Here is an 18,811-nt window from a genome sequence, read left to right on the forward strand (position 1 = left end):
TTGGGAAGAGTAGGGCACAGAGAAAAGGCTTCGCTGAGTAACACCTGAGATGGATCTTTTTAAACTTCTTAAAAATCTTTTGGCAATGCCGGGTGGCTTGTGGGATCTTAGTTCCCCGATCTGGGGCCACAGCAGTGAAAGCACGGAGTCCTAACCCACTGGACTGCCAGGGAGTGCCCTGAGATGGATCTTAAAGGAGTATGTGGGGAGTACATAGTGGGTGATGGGGGATCAGATGCCCAGTGGAAGGAACTATGTGAGCAAAAAAGGCTCTTCTTTTTGGGGGGACTGTGAGCTGTCCTGCATGGCTAGAGCACCCGGCTTACAGGGTGGTGAGTGAGGCTACTGCACTGGAGTGAGCAGTTTTATCAGACAGAGTGAATCCAGATAGGGAGCCTTTGCCAAGCCCATCCCTTGGCCAGGCGAAGGTTGTCCCCTTCCTTAGTCTAGGGCAGGCCTTTCCAGGGTGTAGTGGAATGAGTGAGGGCTGGGACTGATCCTTTCAGATTTAAAACAGTTAAGAGTTCCTGGCTCAAAGCAGTATTTTCAAAATTGCACTCTATAGAACACATTTTCTACGAGAGCCTTCAAGAAGAAAGAGCTCCCCAGTCAAAGAAGTTTGGGCAACACTATATACTCTATCTCCAGCTTCTTAAAGGCTCTCAATGCACATTCGCATATTAAAGGTACTGCAGAGTCCTGCAAGCAGAGACTCTTTGCTGCTCCACACTCAATCTTTCTTCTTCTTCTTTTTTTTTTTTTTGGCTGTAGCATGCAGGATCTTAGTTCCCTGACCAGGAATCAACCCAGTTCCCCTGCAGTGGAAGCATGGAGTCTGAACTACTGGACCACCAAGGAAATCCCTGAATAATCCCTGCTAACTCTGCATAGACTATACCCTGGAAAGGCCTGACCTAAAGGCAGACATGGAGTACAATATCAAATGTTATGGGAAATTATTTATGATATATTATGAATACTATACATCTATTTAAAAGAATGTGGTAGGTCTATATATACTGATAGGAAAAGATATCTGAGATACATGACTAAGTGAAAAAAGCAAGTGACAGACCAATACACAGAATATAATCTCATTTACCTAGATGAGTTAAAAGGAAGATGTGTGTGGATGTGTGTGTGTGAATGCTTAGATAAAGGTCTAGAAGGACCTGTATTCAACTGTGAACTCTGGTGACCTTTGGAGGGGAGCGATATAGGAGAGGTAGTGAAAGAGGGATTTCACATTTTATCCTACACACGACTGCACTTTTCCAATTACTTACAAGTGTGGATTTTTAAATTACACACATATATTTCTAAGCATCGCTCTCTATAAAACCAAAAGACGAAAAGTACATTCCAAACTTTAATCTTGGGGTGAGTGCAGTCATAGTTGATTATTTTGGGTGTGTGTTTTCGTAATTTTTGACTGTGAACATGGATTACTTTTCTAATAATCATGACGAGTCATGTACAAAGGGGGACCTCAGAGGCTGAGGCTGCTGCGACTTGGGCTTGGGCACAAGGGCCGAGGCAGCCTGTCACCGACCCTGGGATGACGGCAGCCAAGTTCACAGTCACAGTGTTAATTCTGCTCCCATCGACCCAGCACCACTGACGTGCCTGGCACTGTGCTGAGCTGTCTGCATGTAACACCTCACTTTCCATGACACCCGAAAAGGAGTGACGGAGGCTCAGAGGCGGGGTTAAGTGACAAGGCTGGAGCCTGGGTCTGGACCAGACACAGGGGGCGGCACGGCAAAGTGACTCAGAGCCGAGGTGCCTGGGGTGGGTCACCCTGCCAACTCTGCCTCAGTTCCCACATCTGTGAAGTGAGGAGGGAAATTCTCATAAGACGACGGTTATCAAAATGAGCGAAGAATGGTAGGTGTCCAGTCCATGACAAATCATCGATGGCTGTTGCTATGACTCTACCATGGGAGAGTCATCAGGGGAAAGGGGTAAGGGTTTCACTTTGACCTCCCACCTCCCAGAAGTTACCTTCAAACTCTCCGCGGGAACCAAAGGGGTCTCGGTAGCTCTCGATGAACCCGATGTAACTGGGGGAGAGAAGGGCTGAGATGGAGGAGGGGCGGGCAGGAGCGGGCAGGGCGGGGCGGAACAGGGGCTGGCGCCTCACCTCTCCACAATGGGACCTTTGTCCTGGATCCAGAAGCGAGAGCCCTTCTTGTGGGCCTCGATGGAGCCCTGGATGAAGCTTTCTATGTACTGGGCCAGCATCTGTTCCTGGTGGCTGTTGGCTGCATACGCCTGGGGGTGAGCAGGGGCTGGTCAGCCTCAGCCCGCCCCCCAATGCTGGTACCCGCCTTTGCTGCCCGAAGTCTGGGAGTGGCACACCTCAGCCCCAAGCGCCCCCTACCTTGGCTTTCTCCAGGTGCTCCACCACCTTCTGGAGGATGGGGGCATAGTCCCCGCGGGTCACCCGGAAATGGCTTCCCTGGAATTCGTAGCTCTTCAGCTTGGAAGTCATGTCGGAGTCCAGGTTAGGCTCTGAGGGAAGAAGGATCATCGTTCAGGGGAAAGGTGAGTGTGAGACATCCCAGCAGGCTTCTCACTGTGACATTCGTTTATTCTAACATTCTTGATAGCTCCCCATTGCTCACAGTAATTATAAACTTTCATCTTCAAAAAAAAAAATATATATGGGGGACTTCCCTGGTGGTCCACTGGCTAACACTCTGCACTCCCAACGCAGGGGGCCCAGGTTCGATTCCTGGTCAGGGAACTAGACCCCATGTGCCACAAGTAAGGGTATGCATGCTACAACTAAAGATCTCACATGCTCAACAAAGATGAAAGATCCCGACTGCCACAAATAAGACCTCGCACAATCAAATAAATAAATATTTTAAATATATATATATATTCTGTAACATGAAATGTTTAATGTGATTTCTATGTGTTAACTCAATGAAGCCTCACATCAGCTCTGTGGTGAGAGGGAAATTATCATCTCTTTTCTACAGATGGGGAAACTAAGGCACCGAGAGGTTAAGTCAGTTTTTGAAGGTCACACAACAGCAAGTAGCAGAGTCAGATTCAAACCCAATGTGGCAGACTATATTTAAAAAGGTAGCCCTACCCTAGATATAATCACAAGGGTCCTTATAAGAAGGAGACAAGAGGGTGAAGGGAAGTAGGAGATGTGATGAGAGAAGAAAGGACTGGGCGAGACGTGAGGAAGGGGCCACGGGCCAAGGGATGCAGGCAGCTCACAGAAGCTGAGAGTGGCAGAGACGCAGATTTCCCCAGAAGAGGCAGAGACTCCAATTTGGACCTCCAGAACTATAAGAGAATAAATCTGCGGGGTTTTTTAATTTTTTACTTTATTTTTATTTTGGCTGCACTCAGTCTTTGTTGCAGAACGCAGTCTTAGTTGCCCTGCAGGATGTGGGATCTTAGTTCCCCGAGCAGGAATCAAACCCATGTCCCCTGCATTGGAAGGCGGATTCTTAACCATTGGACCACCAAGGAAGTCCCTAAATTTGACTTTTTCATGCTGCTACATTTGTGGCTATTTGTTAGAGAAGCAATGGCATATCAATACTGTTGTATCTTGCCTGTTATCTTTGATCCATATAACATACATTATATTTTAATATATATATATATTTATTTATTTACATATATATGGCCATAGTATTTCCTATCTCCTGATGTGAGATATGCTTTCAGATTGTATTTTTAAATATATATACATATATATATATATATATATATATGTATATATATATATATATATACGGCCATATATGGCCACAGTATTTCCTATCTCCCAATGTGACTTCTCTTATGAGGATGTGGGGGCTTTATTCCCTCCTCTTGAAGAGGGGCAGGCAGGCTTGTGACTACAGCAGAAGCAACACTGTGGCGACCAAGGGCCAGGCTGTAGGAGGCAACACAGCTTCTGCCTGGCTCTCTTGGGATGTTCACTCTGGAGCACAGCTGCCGTGAACAGTATGACGATGTCGTGTGAGGCATTTCGGTTGACAGCCCTGGTCAAGTCGATCTACATACGTGCTGAACCCTAAACTTTCCCACCACCTGGCTTTGGCTCATGCTGTTCCCTCCACCAGGAGTGCAGGCCCCAACCTGGCCTCATTTGCCTGGCATCTGAGGATCTCAAGGCCTGGCCGCTGGGGAGCCACCAGTGAATGAAACACAAAGGTCCTCCTCTCAAGAAGCCTGCGGTCAACAGAAAAGCAACCGGGAAATCACTGGGGGTGATGATGGGCACAGAGGCTGTGAGAAGACAGGGAAGGGTCCTGGGAAGGTGAGGTCTAAGCCTGGCCTCCAGGACGAGCGGGTGCTCATCAGGTGAACACCTGGAGGGGAAGGAGACATTCTGGGGGGGAACACGGAATGGGCTGTGCAAAGGCCTGGAGTGGGCAGGTGAGAACATGGGTTTTTAGGAAATTGGAAGCTGCTGAGCATGGCTGTGGCGCAGAGTCTAAGTGGGAGGCTGGAAGCTAGGAGGTGGGAGGTGGCTGGGGAAGGGAGGGCCGGATTACATAGGCCCTCATAGAGGCCTGGATGCTTGTCTCAACACTGCATCTATATCCCCCTCACCTGGTAACAGACTCCAGTTTTCCTTCGGGACCTAACCCCCACAGCCACCCTGAGTCCAGGCAATGGGAGGAGCTGATCTTACCACCTGACTGTGAGGTAGGCTTGGAACCAGGTCTAGACAATCAGAGACCGGTCCCTTAACCACAAGGATTGGTTCATATAAATGGGAGACCCAAAACAGAGGAACTTAAGCCACTTCCAGATCTTCAGACACTACTTCTGGGAGAAAAAGGTCCTCTTTTTGCTGGAACAGCCAGGCTAGTGGTTATCAGGCTCTGTGGGTGCAGCCTGCTATGGATGAAGTCAAAGCGAGTTGAGCCAAGAGACAGAGAGCAAAATTTCTGAGAACGTTATCTGAGCAACTGGATCCATCTATGCCTGAAGCCCTTCTATTCTGGGCTTCTTAATTACTCAAGCCTATAAAGTCCCCTTTTGCTTTAGGCAAATAGGTTTCCTCACTTATAACCAAGAAACTCCGAATGATGGAGCCCTTAGAGGTGAATCTGCGCTTTACCCTGAAGGTACTTTGAAAGATATTTAGGAAGCAGGGTTTAGTAATGACAGGGTAACAGGCAGGAAGGCCAGGGGTCTCCAAATGGAGGAACTAGGCTGGAAGTATCACATTTTTTCTCTCTCTCTGAAGCTGCAGGAGGAAACAAACTAGTGTTACATTATTATTTCCCTTCTCTATAAAAATTTAAAAAGAGGTTTCTTCTAAAACTCTGTGTTGCCATAATGACACCTGGTTCGACCTGAACTTTACTGTTCTCAAACCTTGAGCTAACCAATGCATTTTTCTTATGGAAATGTTTGTCTTTTTTTTTTTGGAAATGTTTGTCTTAAGCTATGTTAATGTACTACATATTTACCCTAGACTCTGTCTTCAAGTCGGTTCCACCTAAAGGCTCAGAACTGACTTGACAAACCAGTATGTTATACATTGTTCTCCTAATCTATGTTAATAAAACTATGTATTTGCTTGAAAATCTGCCTTTCTTCAAGATTCATGTCAATCATTTTATGGCCCAGGACAACTCACCTTGTGCCAATGTTATCTCAAAATGCATGTTGTGGGTGAGGGGCCTGGTGCCAGTCTGTGAGTTTTGAGACATTTCCTTTCTCTAATTAGCAGACTGCTATTAGCTTTATAACATCCGGCTAAAGATTAGCAAGGGGCACTCTTTCTGCTCGCTTCTGATGTCTATGTAGAAGCTTTCTCTCTCTCTCTTACACTTTAATAAAACTTGTTTACACAAAAGTTCTGAGTGATCGAGCCTCATCTCTGGCCATGGATTGAACTCCTCTCCTCTGGAGGCCAAGAATCCCAGCGTCTTTCACGGCTCAGCAACAACCCTTCAGCAAGTTCACCACCCCCACCTTTCTATATTCTCCCCAACCTCCAGGACACCGTTTCCATTAAGCCTTCATTGATGTGCAGCTTGGATATCTCCCCTAGGCCATCATGAGACATATGGTCCAGCCTCTATTTCCATTGTTGACATGAATTGTTATCTTCTGCACCACTGCCTGGAGGACGGGGACCATGGCCAACATGCGGCTTCTATCAGAGGCTTGCCACAGTGACGTTCACCAGTGGAACAAGGCCCTTCCTCTGCCCTTGGGTCTCCCCTAGCTTTAGATCACCACCAGCTCCAGGGCTAGGGGTGCTCACCTCCTAGAAACACCATTTGCTGAGCACGGCACAGGGCTGGGCACCCAGTAAGCCTCCATCGACATCTGCCATAACTAATATGACTGTTGTTACTCCCTGTGGCTATTGCAGGCAGCTAACCCCTGTCCTGGGTTCCTGTCCTGTCTACGCTGGTCCAAGAACACTGAAGAGGGAGAAGAAGGGGGGGTGAGCTCACCTGTGCCCAGCACGGAAGCCAACCGCACCTCGTAGCTCGGCTTCCCGTCCTGGCCAACCTCCTTGAAGAGCCGTGTGTTGTAGGCACTGAGGTTCTGGAAAAGACAGGGCAGGGTTTGGGGGAGAGTAAATCCAGAGTGGGCGGTGGGGTGGGAGGGAGGGAAAGTGGGCACAGCCAGGAGAGAAGATACAGAGGCAACGCGGGCCGGGCCTCTGGGGAACCAGCCAGTCTTCTGGGAAGGAAGGGAGCAGGGTGGGCAGGCTAGGGCAGACTCCTGCTCGGCTCAGTACGCTGAGTACTCAGCACATAGCACTTTTACTAAGTGCTGTGCCAGACAGTGGACTTCCCAGGTGGCTCGGTGGTAAAAAATCTACCTGCTGATGCAGGAGACACAGGAGATGCAGGTTCGACCTCTAGGTTGGGAAGATCCCCTGCAGTAGGAAATGGCAACCCACTCCAGTACTGTTGCCTGGATAATTCCATAGACAGAGGAGCCTGGCAGGCTACAGTCCATGGGCTCACAAAGAGTTGGGCCTGACTGAGCACACACATATGCATGCACAATCACACCTGCCAGACACTTCAGGACCTCAGCCAACCTGGCCTATAGGAGGCAGACCTCAAGCCACAGATAAGAGATGCCACTGAGTGGCTCAGCGGGGAGGTGAAACTGCCCCATGGACACCAGAGCCCAGCTGAAGCAGCTCTGATATTCTGTGTCCTCCTTCCCTGAGGCTGTCACAAGGCCCTTCAGCCTGGGGTGCGGTGGGGGCGGCTCCATCAGGGCACTCATGCTGACCCTTAGACAAGGATTCCCTAGTCTTCTCCACCTCAAGGACCCAAGATGCCTGTGCCTCTGGGCTCAGGCTGAGACCCAGGAGTGGGCGCCAGTGCCAAGGGGACCCCAACAAACCACTACCCCGAGTTGCCCATCGCCCAAACCTGTGAGTCCAGAAAGTCTTGGGCTAGTTTGGCATCTTCCATGGTACAGTTCCCAGAGAAATAGGTGGTGATGCCCTGTCGGGGAAGGGGCAGAGGGGAAATAGGAGTTGCTGAAGTTGGAGCTGCAGGGGCAGCTGGTAAATTCCTTCCTGGCCACCCTCTCCAGCCTCAGACTTCTTGCACCTCCTCTCAGCAGCCTCCAAGGTCCCTCTCCATCTCTTTCCAGGGGAAGAAAATTGGAACACAAGCAACACACAGGGCCATCCCCAGCCCTCCTACAGCTCTGCACCAGCCTCTCACAGATCCACCCCTAAGGTTCACTGTGTCCCTTACCCCATGCAACTACTAAGCAGCCTCCAGATGTGGGAAGCTTGGACCCCCTCCTTTCCATCCCCGCACCCCCAGCTCCCTCCAGCTCTCAGCTCGTCTCTTCTTCCCTCCTCCTGGCACACAGCATCCCCGGATGTCAGAACTGGGAGGGCGTTCAGAAAGCATTCCATCCAACCCGCTTACTGAGGACGATGCTGAGACCCGCTGTGGACAGCAGCTTGGCTTCAGGCATGGCGGACAGCCTGCTGTCTCCCCATTGGGTGCCCCTCCCTCCAGGCCACGTGGCCCTCAACAATGCCCTCCACCCCCCAGCGCGGCTGAGGCCTCACCTCCTTCCCCAGCCCGAGGTGTCGAAGCCCCGATTCCAATGAGAACATGAGCTCCCCGCAGGTCTGCCAGAGGCCCCTGACTTCTTCCGGGTGCTGCTGTGCAGCCTCACTCCCCAGGATCACACGTTCCAGCTTCTCCTGCAGGGAAAGGGAAGTCCTTGGCCTGGCCAAGGCCGCACCACCCAACCTGCCTCCCGGAGCGCCCCCAGCCACCCTCAAGCTCTTCTCCCCCAGTCTAAGACCTTCTGACTCAGAGGGTGGTTGACAGACTGGCAGCATAGATCTTGCTGGAGAAAAGCAGAACCTCATACCTGCCTGCTCAAGCCGGCTGGGTCAGAGGCTGTATTTCAAAAAGATCATCAGGCAGGTCATGTGCAGAGTAGCGGCTGATGTAAGAGCTGGGTCTGCCCTAGAAGGGCCCGAGCCCTGTGGTCCAGAGAAGGACTCCCTGCGTCCACTCTCCTCCACTGTCTCCAGGGGTGACTAACAGGCTCCATCTCTGCAGCACCGAACGGTGCTCAGAACCCTTCCACAGCCTCCCTTCATTCGTCTCTCGGGTCGGCATGGTCGGGAGGTCGCTGCAGCACCCGGGAGGGTGGCTGACCCAAGGCTGTGCGGCGTGGTGGTGACAAGGTCGAAGCCCGGCTCCATCTGCCGCATTCCCCACTCCACCCCACCGGCCCCAGGCTGCCCACCTTCCCCAGCCCTCCTCAGCTCACCTTGGGCAGGTTGGGAACAAACTTGGTGTCGCCAAAGGACTTGTAGTTGCCCATGTTGGAGTAGACACCCGCGGCATAGACCAGGAACGCCTGGGGGAAGGGAGCGTCAGAGGAAACGCAGCCTTCCCACCCCACGGAGGTTCCCTCCTGGGATGTTAACACCCCAGAAGAAGCTGTATGGGTGAGGTGGGGAGATCTAGGGGGCAGGACCCACATCCTGGGAGGCGCCAGTCTGGACTGCTTTCACGGCCCAATCTTCACACACCCACGGTCCAGCCAAACAGGTCTTCTCAACAGCTTCCAAATATTGATACATCCAAGCCCTCATCCACCTTGTTCCCTTCATATCAGCACCCTCTCAGCCACCTGTATCTCATCTGACTTTGAAGGCCCAGTGCAGACGCCACCTCCTGTAGGAAGCCTGTCCTTAGCCCCCATCTGATAGGCAGCCGGTGCTGGAGGCATCAAAATGTTAGGGATGGAGGGGCCTTGGTCAACGACTCTACGGCTTTTGCAGGATCCAAATCGACTCTCCCTTCCTCTGGCAATATGGCCTTACAGCTTCGTTTTGAGATGGGGCGAAATCTCCCTTCCCCAACTCCAGGGGTAGGCACAGGCCCAAGCTAGCCAGCCAGAGCCTGACCAGGAAATTTCCCAGCAGCGAAGAGCTACTGTTTCATACCAGGAATCATCAAGTCCAAAGCCCCTAGAGCTCCCCTACTAAGGTGACAAAAGAAAGCAAAGCTGAGCGACCAAGACTGCATCGCAATGGTATCCCTGAGTCTCTGAATCCAGCCATGACTGAAGCCTCCCTAGCCCTGGACTTTTCAATTATGTGAGCCCATAATTCTCTTTTTTAAAAATAGACTTTATTCTATGGAGTAGTTTTAGGTTCACAGCAAAACTGCGTGGAAAGTAGAGATTACCCCAAAGTGCTCCCCCCGACTCCGCCACCCCACCGCCAGGCATAGCCTCCACCTCATTAATATTCTTCACTAGCATGGTACATTTCTCACGATTGAGGAATGTACCTTGGCACCTCATCACCCAGAGATCATATTTTACACTGGGGACCACTCTTAGCATTGTATATTCTATGGGTTTGGATAGATGTATAAAGACATATATCTGCCATTATACATGACACACCCCTCTGTAGTATACAGGGCAGTTTCGGTGTCTGAAGAATCCTCTGTGCTCCATCCTCCCTCTGCTCCTGGCAACTACTCATCTTACTAGCTGCATAGTTTTGCCTTTTCCACATAGCTGGAATCCTACAGTGTGTACCCTTTGCATGATGGTTTCTTTCACCCAGTAATACCCATTTAACTTTCTCTGTGTCTTTTCATGGCTTAATCGCTCACTCCTTTTTAGCACTAATGTTCCATTGTTGGATAGACCACAGTTTGTTTATTGACTCAGCTACCGAAGGACATCTTTATCAGATATATCTTTTGCAAACATTTTTTTCCCATTCATGACTTGTCTTTTCATTCTCTTGACAGTGTCTTACACAGAGCAGAAAACTTTAATTTTAGGGACTTCTTTGACGGTCCAGTGGTTAAAACTTTGTGCTTCCAATGCAGGGGGTGTGGGTTCAATCCCTGGTCGAGGAACTAAGATCCCACATGCCACATAACATGGCCAAGAAAAAGAAAACTTTAATTTTAGTAAGTTCAGCTTATCAATTATTTCTATCATGGATCATGCTTGGTGTTATAACTAAAAAGTCAACTGCATACCGAAGGTCATCTAAATTTTCTCCTATGTTATTTTCTAGGAGTTTTAGTTTTGTATTTAGCACTGTGATTCATTTTGAGTTAATTTTTGTGAAGGATATAAGATCTGTGTCTAGATTTTTTTTTTTTTTTACCATGTGGATGTCTAGTTGTTCTAGCACCATCTATTGGAAAGACTATATTTGTTTCATTATAGTATCTTTGCTCTTTGTCAAAGATTTGTTCACTATATTTGTGGGAGTCTGTTTCTAGACTATTCTATTGCACTGATCTATTGTCTATTATTTTGCCAACAGAAGACTGTCCTGATTACTGGGGCTTAATAGTCAGTCTTGAACTAGAGTAGCATCAGTCCTTCAACTTTGTTCTTCTCCTTCATTATTGTATTGACTATTCTGAGTCTTTTGCCTCTCCATATTAACTTTAGAATAAGTTTGTCAGTATCCACAAAACAACTTGCTGGGATTTCAACTGGGACTGCATTGAATTTATAGATAAAGTTGGGAAGAAGTGATATCTTTACAATATTGAATCTTTCTATCCATGAACATGGAGTCTCTCCATTTATTTAGTTCTTCTTTGATATTTTTCATCAGAGTTTTATAGTTTTCTGCACATACGTCTTCTACATATTGTTAGATTTATGACTATTTCAACTTTTTCGGGTGCTATTGTAAATGGAATTGGGTCTTAATTTCAAATCCTACATTTTCATTGCTGGAATACAGGAAAGCAATTGACTTCTGTGTATTAACTTTGCATCCTGCAACCTTGCTATGACCACTTATGTGTTCTAGGAGTTTTTGTTGATTCTTTCAGATTTTCCACTTAAACAATCATGTCATCTGTGAACAAAGACAGTATTATGTCTTCCTTTATAATATGTATACCTGTAATTTCTTTTACTTGTCTTACTGCATTAGTTAGAATTTCCAGTACAACATTGAAAAGTAGTGGTAAGAGGGGAGATCCTTGCTTTATTCCTGATGTTAGTGGGAAAGTTTTTCACCATTAAATATGATATTAACTCTAAGTTTTCTAGTTACAGTTTGTTTTTTTTTTTTAATCATGATTGGGTGTTAGAATTTGTCAAATGCCAAATGCTTCTTCTTCTGCATCTATTGATATGATTGTGTGATTTTTCTTCTTTAGTCTATTCATGTGATGATTTATGTTTATTGATTTTTGAATGTTGAACCAGATTGGCATAGCTGGGATAAATCCCACTTGATCATGGTGCATAGCAATGGCACCCCACTCCAGTACTCTTTTGCCTAGAAAATCCCACGGACGGAGGAGCCTGGCAGGCTTCAGTCCATGGAGTTGCTAAGAGTGACTTCACTTTCACTTTTAACTTTCATGCATTGGAGAAGGAAATGGCAATCCACTCCAGTGTTCTCGCCTGGAGAATCCTGGGGACGGGGGAGCCTGGTGGCTGTCGTCTATGGGGTCACACAGAGTCGGACACAACTGAAGTGACTTAACAGCAGCAGCAGCGTGGTGCATAGCTCTTTTGTTGGATTCAATTTACAATTTTGTTGAGGACTTTTGCATCTATGGTCTTCAGACATATTGGTCTGTAGTTTTCTTTTCTTTCATTGTAATCTTTGTCTGATTTCGGTGTTAGGGTAATACTGGTCTCACAGATGAGTTAGAAAGTATTCCCTCTGCTTTTCTCTTCTGAAAGATTGTAGAGAATTGGTATAATGTCACCCTTAAATGTTTAGTAGTGAACTTATCTTGGCTTGCTGTTTTCTGTTGTGCAAGGTTGTTTATTAATTATTGATTCTGTTTCTTTGATATAGGCTTTGCAGATTATCTATTTCTTCTTGTGTGAATTTTATCAGATTGTCTTTCAAGGAATTGGTCCATTTCATATAGGCTATCAAATTTGTGCATACGAACTTTTTTAGAGTATTCTTTGATTATCATCTGAAGGATACTGCCCATGAATATTCACTGCCCATGAATTTGTAGTGATAGCCCTTCCTTAATTTCTTTTTATTTTTTCCTTCTTTCATTCCCAATGTTAGTAGTTTGTGACCTCTCACCTTTTTTCTTAGTCTAGCTAGAGGTTTATTGATTGCTATGATCTGAATGTTTGTGTCCCTCCAAAATCAGTATGCTGAAACCTAACCTCCAAGGTGATGGCTATTAAGAGAGGGAGGCTTTGGGAGGAGATTAGATCATGAATGAGGGCATAGCCTTCCTCACTGAGATTAATGCCTTACAAAATAGAGCCCAGATAGCTAGCTCATATGATCCACCATGTGAAAACACAGTGAGAAGGCAGCAATCTGCAGTCCAAAAGCGGAGTGTCACCAGAACCCAGCATGTTGGCACCTGTCTCCCATTCTTTTTCTACCTTGGTGGTTGTAACTTAGCCTTATATACAATTTCACTTTCTCTCCTTTCTTAGCATATCAATTGTACTTCTTTTTTTTACTTCTTTTAGTGGTTGACTTTGCAATAGACATTTTAGTGGGTTGAGTTTGCAATATATACTTACAACAAATCCAAGTCCATTTCATGGGCAGTTTGAGTACTTTATAATAACAAAATAGTCCTAATTCTTGCCTTCCCTCCCTCATATCCCTGCTATCATTCATTTCACTTGTACATAAGCATACATAGTTGGATATATTGCTGCTATTATTATTTTGGACAAATGTATCTCTTAGATCAGTTAAGAATAAGAAAAATAAAAACTTTTATTTTACCTTCACTTATTCCATCACCACGGCTTTTCCTTTCTTTTTTAATGTACATCTGAGTTTCTGACCTATATCATTTCCCTTCTCTCTAGAGAACTTCTTTTAACATTTCCTGCAAAGCAGATCTACTGGCAACACATTCCCTCAATTTTTGTTTGTCTGAGGAAGTCTTTATTTCCACTATACTTTAAAGGGTAATTTCACAGGGCTTACAATTCTAGATTGGTGGCTTTTTATCTCGACACTATAACTATTTCAATCTACTCTTCTTGCTTCCAAGATTTCTGAAACAGTAGATGTAATTCTTATCTTTGTTCCTCTGTAGATATTTTTTTCCATCTGGGTTCTTTCTTTCTCTTTGATTTTTTCTTTCTCTTTGATTTTCTGTAGTTTAAATGTGATATGCCTATATGGAGGTTTTGTTTCTTTCTTTTTTTGTTTTGCATTTAGTATCCCATTCAGTGTTCTCTGAACTTCCTGGATCTGTGGTTTGGTATCTGACATCACTTTGGGGAAGTTCTCAGAAATATTCTATTTCAGATATTTCTTTTGTTTTTATCTTTCTCCTTCTGGTTTTACCACTATATACATGTTACATTCCTTATAGTTGTCCTGTGGTTCTTGGATATCCTATTCTGTTTTCTTCAGTCTTTTTTCACTTTGCTTTTCAATTTTGGAGGTTTCTATTGAGATACCCTCAAGCTCAGAGATTCTTTCCTCTGCTGGGTCAAGTCTACTAATAAGCCCATCAAAAGTGCCCTTCCTTTCTGGTAATATTTTTTTATCTCTAGCATTTTTTTAGACTCTTTCTCAGACTCTTTTCCATTCTAGGTCATTATAAGATACTGAGTATAGTTTCCTGTGCTATGTAGTATGTCCTTGTTATTTACCTACTTTATATATAGTACTGTATATAAGTTAATCCCAAAATGCCCACCTGTTCTTACATGCTGTCTACTTTATCCATTAGAGCCCTTAGAATATCAGTCATAGTTGTTTTAACTCCTGGTCTGATGAGTCCAACATCCCCGCCGTATCTGAGTCTGGTTCTGATACTTGCTCTGTCTCTTCAAGCTGTGTTTTCTGCCTTTAAGAATGTTTTGCCACTTTTTTCTTGATAGCCAGACATGATGTGCTGGGTAAAAGGAACTGTCATAAATAGGCCTTTAGTAGTGGGATGGTAAGGAATGGTGGCAGGGGAAGTGTTCTAGAGTCCCATGATTTTAGTGGGCCTTTGCTGCTGGACTTTGAACTTGACATGTTCTTCTCAGCCCCATATTCCCACCACTCCTTTTAGATGGTACCGGATGGTCAGAGCTGTCTGGAGTTGTGTATTTCCCTTCTTCCAGATCAGTTAGGCTCTAATAAAACCATAACAGGTTTGGTTCTGGTTAAATAGTTTCTCCTGAAGGCAGATCATGTTAAGAAGAACAGAATGCTCTAGCATATTTTTAAAACGGCTCCTTCTCACCTCCCCCTGCCAGAAGCAAGAGGTATTTTTTTTTTTCTCTGAAATTCACTGTGAGAACCAGGAGAAGCTCCTGAAGGTAAAATCCCCCAAAGTGTGGGGACACCCTTATGTCCAGTTCCCCCTGGAGTTTTCAACTCTCAGAATTGTCCACACTGAGCCTTCAGCAATTCATCAATTACAGTTCAGATTTTCCTACCCCAGCACTGGTTTCATGGAGGTTTCTGTTCATGAGTTTTTGCTCTGCTAAGTTGTGACTCTCTGTAACTGCCTGTCTGTTTCTCCAATTTTGGGGGCTGCAGTCTGCTCTGGAACCTCACTTCTCTTAAGGATCTAAGAAGAGTTGTTGATTTTTCAATGTCTTCAGCTTTTTACTTGTTAGAAGAGATGAGCAACATCTAAGCTCCCAACATGCCAGACCAGAAACTGGGAGTCATAATTTTCTTTTTTTTTCATTTAAGCCAATTTGAGGTGGGTTTCTACTTCCAAATAAAACAATCCCACTGCAAATAGTGAATACTTGGGTAGCACTTTTCCATTAACTTTTCCAGCTCTTCTCTCTTTTAATGAGGAAATCAAAGCCTAGAGATGGAATGTGATTACTCAAAGTTAAAAAAAAAGTAGAAGAAACAGCCTGGGCCTCAGCACAGAGATAAGCAATCTAATCCCTTTATTTTACATATAGAAAAACTGTGTCCTCATACATTCTTGGAGAAGCTTTTTTCAGAAAATGATTTAACAACACTAGTCAACTGTCAATGTACAGAGCCTTTGACCCAGCAATTCTGCTTCTAAAAATAGATCCTAGTCACACACATGCTTAAGGATGCTTATTTGTCTTGTTTGTAAGAATCACAAACAACCTAAATGTCCATCAATATACAAAGGATTAAACTGATTACAGCGTACAAAGCTGTGGAATGCTTCACAGTCAATAAAAGAAAACGAGGCAGATTTCTACGTACCCCATGGAAGTTCTCCAAGACATAGTGTTCAGTGGAAAAAAGCAGAACTCATAAGAATCTGTAGAATGTGATCTCATTTGTACGTGAAAGAGAAAATAAGCAACTAACACATGTGCATTTCTACTTGTACAGGTAAGCAGTGTAGACAGAGGACTGAAAAGGCTATACACCCCACCATCTTTCGGTGGTTACCTCTGGGCTGGGCATTGAGAAAAAATGATCTTCATGTTTTATTTTGTGCCTTTCTGCAATGCTGTAAAGCATAAAGAATGCATTCATGTATTCCTTGGCCAACAGACCCACAGACCAGATAAAAACAAGATGACAGGCAGAACATTCTGCCCAAGGACACGCAACATGGTAGAGGAAGATCTGGTTCAGAACACAGACCTCCTGATTCCTACACTGGACTCATGCCTTTACCATCTCCGAGCTTCCACAGCTGTTTTCCTCTACTCCACAGCTCTCGTGATCATAACAACAGCCATCATTTATCTCATCAGGGGGCCACAACCCTAAGAGGTACAGACCACCCTCAGGCATATTTTGTAGATGAGAAGACAGACTCCAGGAGGGGATGTCCCTTTATTTAAAACCTTTGATCTAATCCAGAGAGAGAGAGTCCATTGGACCCCTGCTTCCTGGCCCCTCACACCCAGAATGCAGGTTGGCCTGAGAGAACTAACCTGATATTCCTCCTCAGTAAGGCCCTCGGCCAGGGCGTGCTGACGCAGCTGGTCGGGATCCTGGGCACGGAAGAGACGGCTGAGCAGGGCATAGATGTAGGGGGCCTCAGGGGAGGTCTGCAGCAGCACTGCCAGGCCTCCGTACCAGGCGGCCCGTGACAGGTAGTGGGCATAGAGGCGCTCTGTGGACGACAGCAGGCGGAAGGCCTCACGGCAGTCCAGGCTTGACACGCCGATGTCATTGGGGAGAATGTACTGGGTGTCCGCCATGGGCCCTGCTGAGAACCATCACCGTGATCACAGGCATCATTTATCCCACACCAACGGCATGTACATCTGAGTCTGCACGCTCACGGTCTGAATGAGGAAGGGAATACCATTGCACCCATGCACCAGATATGGAAAGTGAAACTCAGAGATGGTTAGGTGACTCACCCCAGAAAATTACACAATATTCTGGCAGGCAATATTCGGCCTGTGGCCTCCCAAACTTAAAGACTGAATCCAACTACCTAGTATTACAGATCGGAGAAGGCAATGACACCCCACTCCAGTACTCTTGCCTGGAAAATCCCATGGATGGAGGAGCCTGGTGGGCTGCAGTCCATGGGGTCACTAAGAGTTGGACACAACTGAGCGACTTCACTTTCACTTTTCACTTTCATGCATTGGAGAAGGACACGGCAACCCACCCCAGTATTCTTGCCTGGAGAATCCCAGGGACGGGGAGCCTGGTGGGCTGCCATCTATGGGGTCACACAGAGTCGGACACGACTGAAGTGATTTAGCAGCAGCAGCAGTATTACAGATGGGAAAACCAGGGCCAGGAAGGCAGGGTGCTTTGACTAATAACACAAGGGAGGGGTCAAAAGCAGGGTTCTGCATCTCTGGGCTCCCAGGCCTCTCTCTGTGGTCACCCCTCTTCCCTCTCTGATCTCCTAGCCTCCCCTTCAGAATTATCCTGCACATTCTTCAATTCTGCCCACCACTGTGTTCACAAGGACAGAGTCCCAGCTAGAAGACCCAGGTTCCAAGACTGGCTCAGCCCCAGACTCCAAATGTCAAGTCAGTTTTACTTTTCTACCTCTAGAAGACAGCCCCTGATAATAACTCCAACCTCACTGGGTGGCTATGCAAATCAGATGAGGTCACAAGGTCACCCTGATCGACAGAAGGTACCTACAGCAGAATTTCCTTGTACTCTTCAGTTCCCACTGCTGGCAGGATCTGTCCCACTCTCATCCCCCTGCCCTCTCCCTGTGCTCAGCCAAGGGACCTTCCCTAAATGAAGAAGCTCAGAGCGGAGACAAAACTCATTTTACAGATAGGGAGACTGAGGCTTAGAGACGCCAAGCAGCTTATCGAGTCTTGCTGCCTGGTTAGGACCTGGGTGTCTCCCAACCCAGAGTATTCACAACGCCCTCTCTTACTCTAAAAGAGCTTCCCACCTCCCCCGCCACTCCCGGAGCTGCTCCCAAATAGCACAAGCCCCTGGGTTCCGAAAGGGACGTTAACCCTTTGCTGTCCGGAGCGATCCTTGGCTTCGGGGCCGCGATGAATTTGGAAGGCGGGACAGGAAAGGAATGATCTTGAGCTCGGCCTAGACGCGCCCTGCCCCCCGAAGATGACACATGGTGACCCCAAAACCCGGTCGCCGCGCCTCACCTGCAGCAGCTGCTCCGATCGCACACTCACTTCCTGCTTCCGGCTCCTCCATTCATTGGGGCTCCGCCAACTCCGCCTCCACCAGCCAATTGCCGAGCCTCGGGGCCCGGACGGGCATCGCCTGTAGCCAATAGGGGCTCTGAGCCGGGCTCCGCCGGCACGCTGGCTCCCCGCCCCCAGGCGCTACGGGGGTGGCTCGCGGAATGGCCCCTGCGGCCTTGGCCCTTTGTCCGCAGGCGGTACACGCGCGGGGATTAGAAACTTCCGTGTTCAGCCTGGCACAGGCCTAGTCCGAAGAGACGTCGCAGACAAGGTACCCCGAATCCAGTCAGGGCAGCGTGGCTGTTACGAACGGAGCACCGGCGATAACCCCCGCACAGTCCAGACTCCCGCTCTCCTTTGGAGTTTTTCTGAGTCCCCCGACTTCAGTTTTGGGTATAGGAGCCCGCATCGTTCCTCCGTGGTCTCTAGGACCACGGGTAGTGACGAGACTGCAAAGCCCTCCGTTTAGGAAGTCGAGCCTACAGCCTAGCGGGCTCCAGCCGGGGCTGAGACGGTCCCGCCGTGCGGGTCGGGGTTGGGGAGGGGTAGTGCTGTACCCGTTCCAGTTCGCCATGGGCCTGGCCGGGGCAGCAGTTAAATATCTTCGCGTCTGTTTCTTCTGAACAAGGGGCGAGGGGCCTGGTAGTTTCAGGGTGCTTGCCAGGTACCGGATGGATGAGAAGGCTGGCCGCGACTCCAAAAGGCTGCCAGGGCAGAGCCGAACCTGCATGTCTGTTGAAACTCACAGGAG

The 18,811-nt window shown here is 47.3% G+C and overlaps 1 protein-coding gene across 3 annotated transcripts in view; it reads right to left on the reverse strand.

Annotated features, from left to right (window-relative positions):
- Positions 1–18,137, reverse strand: part of DPP3 (dipeptidyl peptidase 3) — a 31,103-nt gene extending 12,966 nt beyond the window's left edge. Inside the window, exons 1-9 of one of the 3 annotated variants that reach the window (XM_061163101.1) lie at positions 18,019–18,137; positions 16,354–16,628; positions 8,782–8,871; positions 8,063–8,200; positions 7,404–7,478; positions 6,462–6,555; positions 2,384–2,514; positions 2,144–2,274; positions 2,005–2,063 (exon numbers count right to left, since the gene is read on the reverse strand). In XM_061163101.1, the coding sequence (XP_061019084.1) occupies positions 2,005–2,063; positions 2,144–2,274; positions 2,384–2,514; positions 6,462–6,555; positions 7,404–7,478; positions 8,063–8,200; positions 8,782–8,871; positions 16,354–16,628; positions 18,019–18,070 (1,045 nt within the window). In that variant the 5' untranslated portion in view covers positions 18,071–18,137. Of the gene's footprint in view, positions 1–2,004; positions 2,064–2,143; positions 2,275–2,383; positions 2,515–6,461; positions 6,556–7,403; positions 7,479–8,062; positions 8,201–8,781; positions 8,872–16,353; positions 16,711–18,018 lie in introns of all 3 variants that reach the window. The other 2 variants (XM_061163096.1, XM_061163106.1) reach the window with 2 other exon arrangements.
- Between the last annotated feature and the right edge of the window lie 674 nt (positions 18,138–18,811).

Source organism: Dama dama, chromosome 2 (genome assembly GCF_033118175.1).
Source record: "Dama dama isolate Ldn47 chromosome 2, ASM3311817v1, whole genome shotgun sequence".
Taxonomy (NCBI): domain Eukaryota; kingdom Metazoa; phylum Chordata; class Mammalia; order Artiodactyla; family Cervidae; genus Dama; species Dama dama.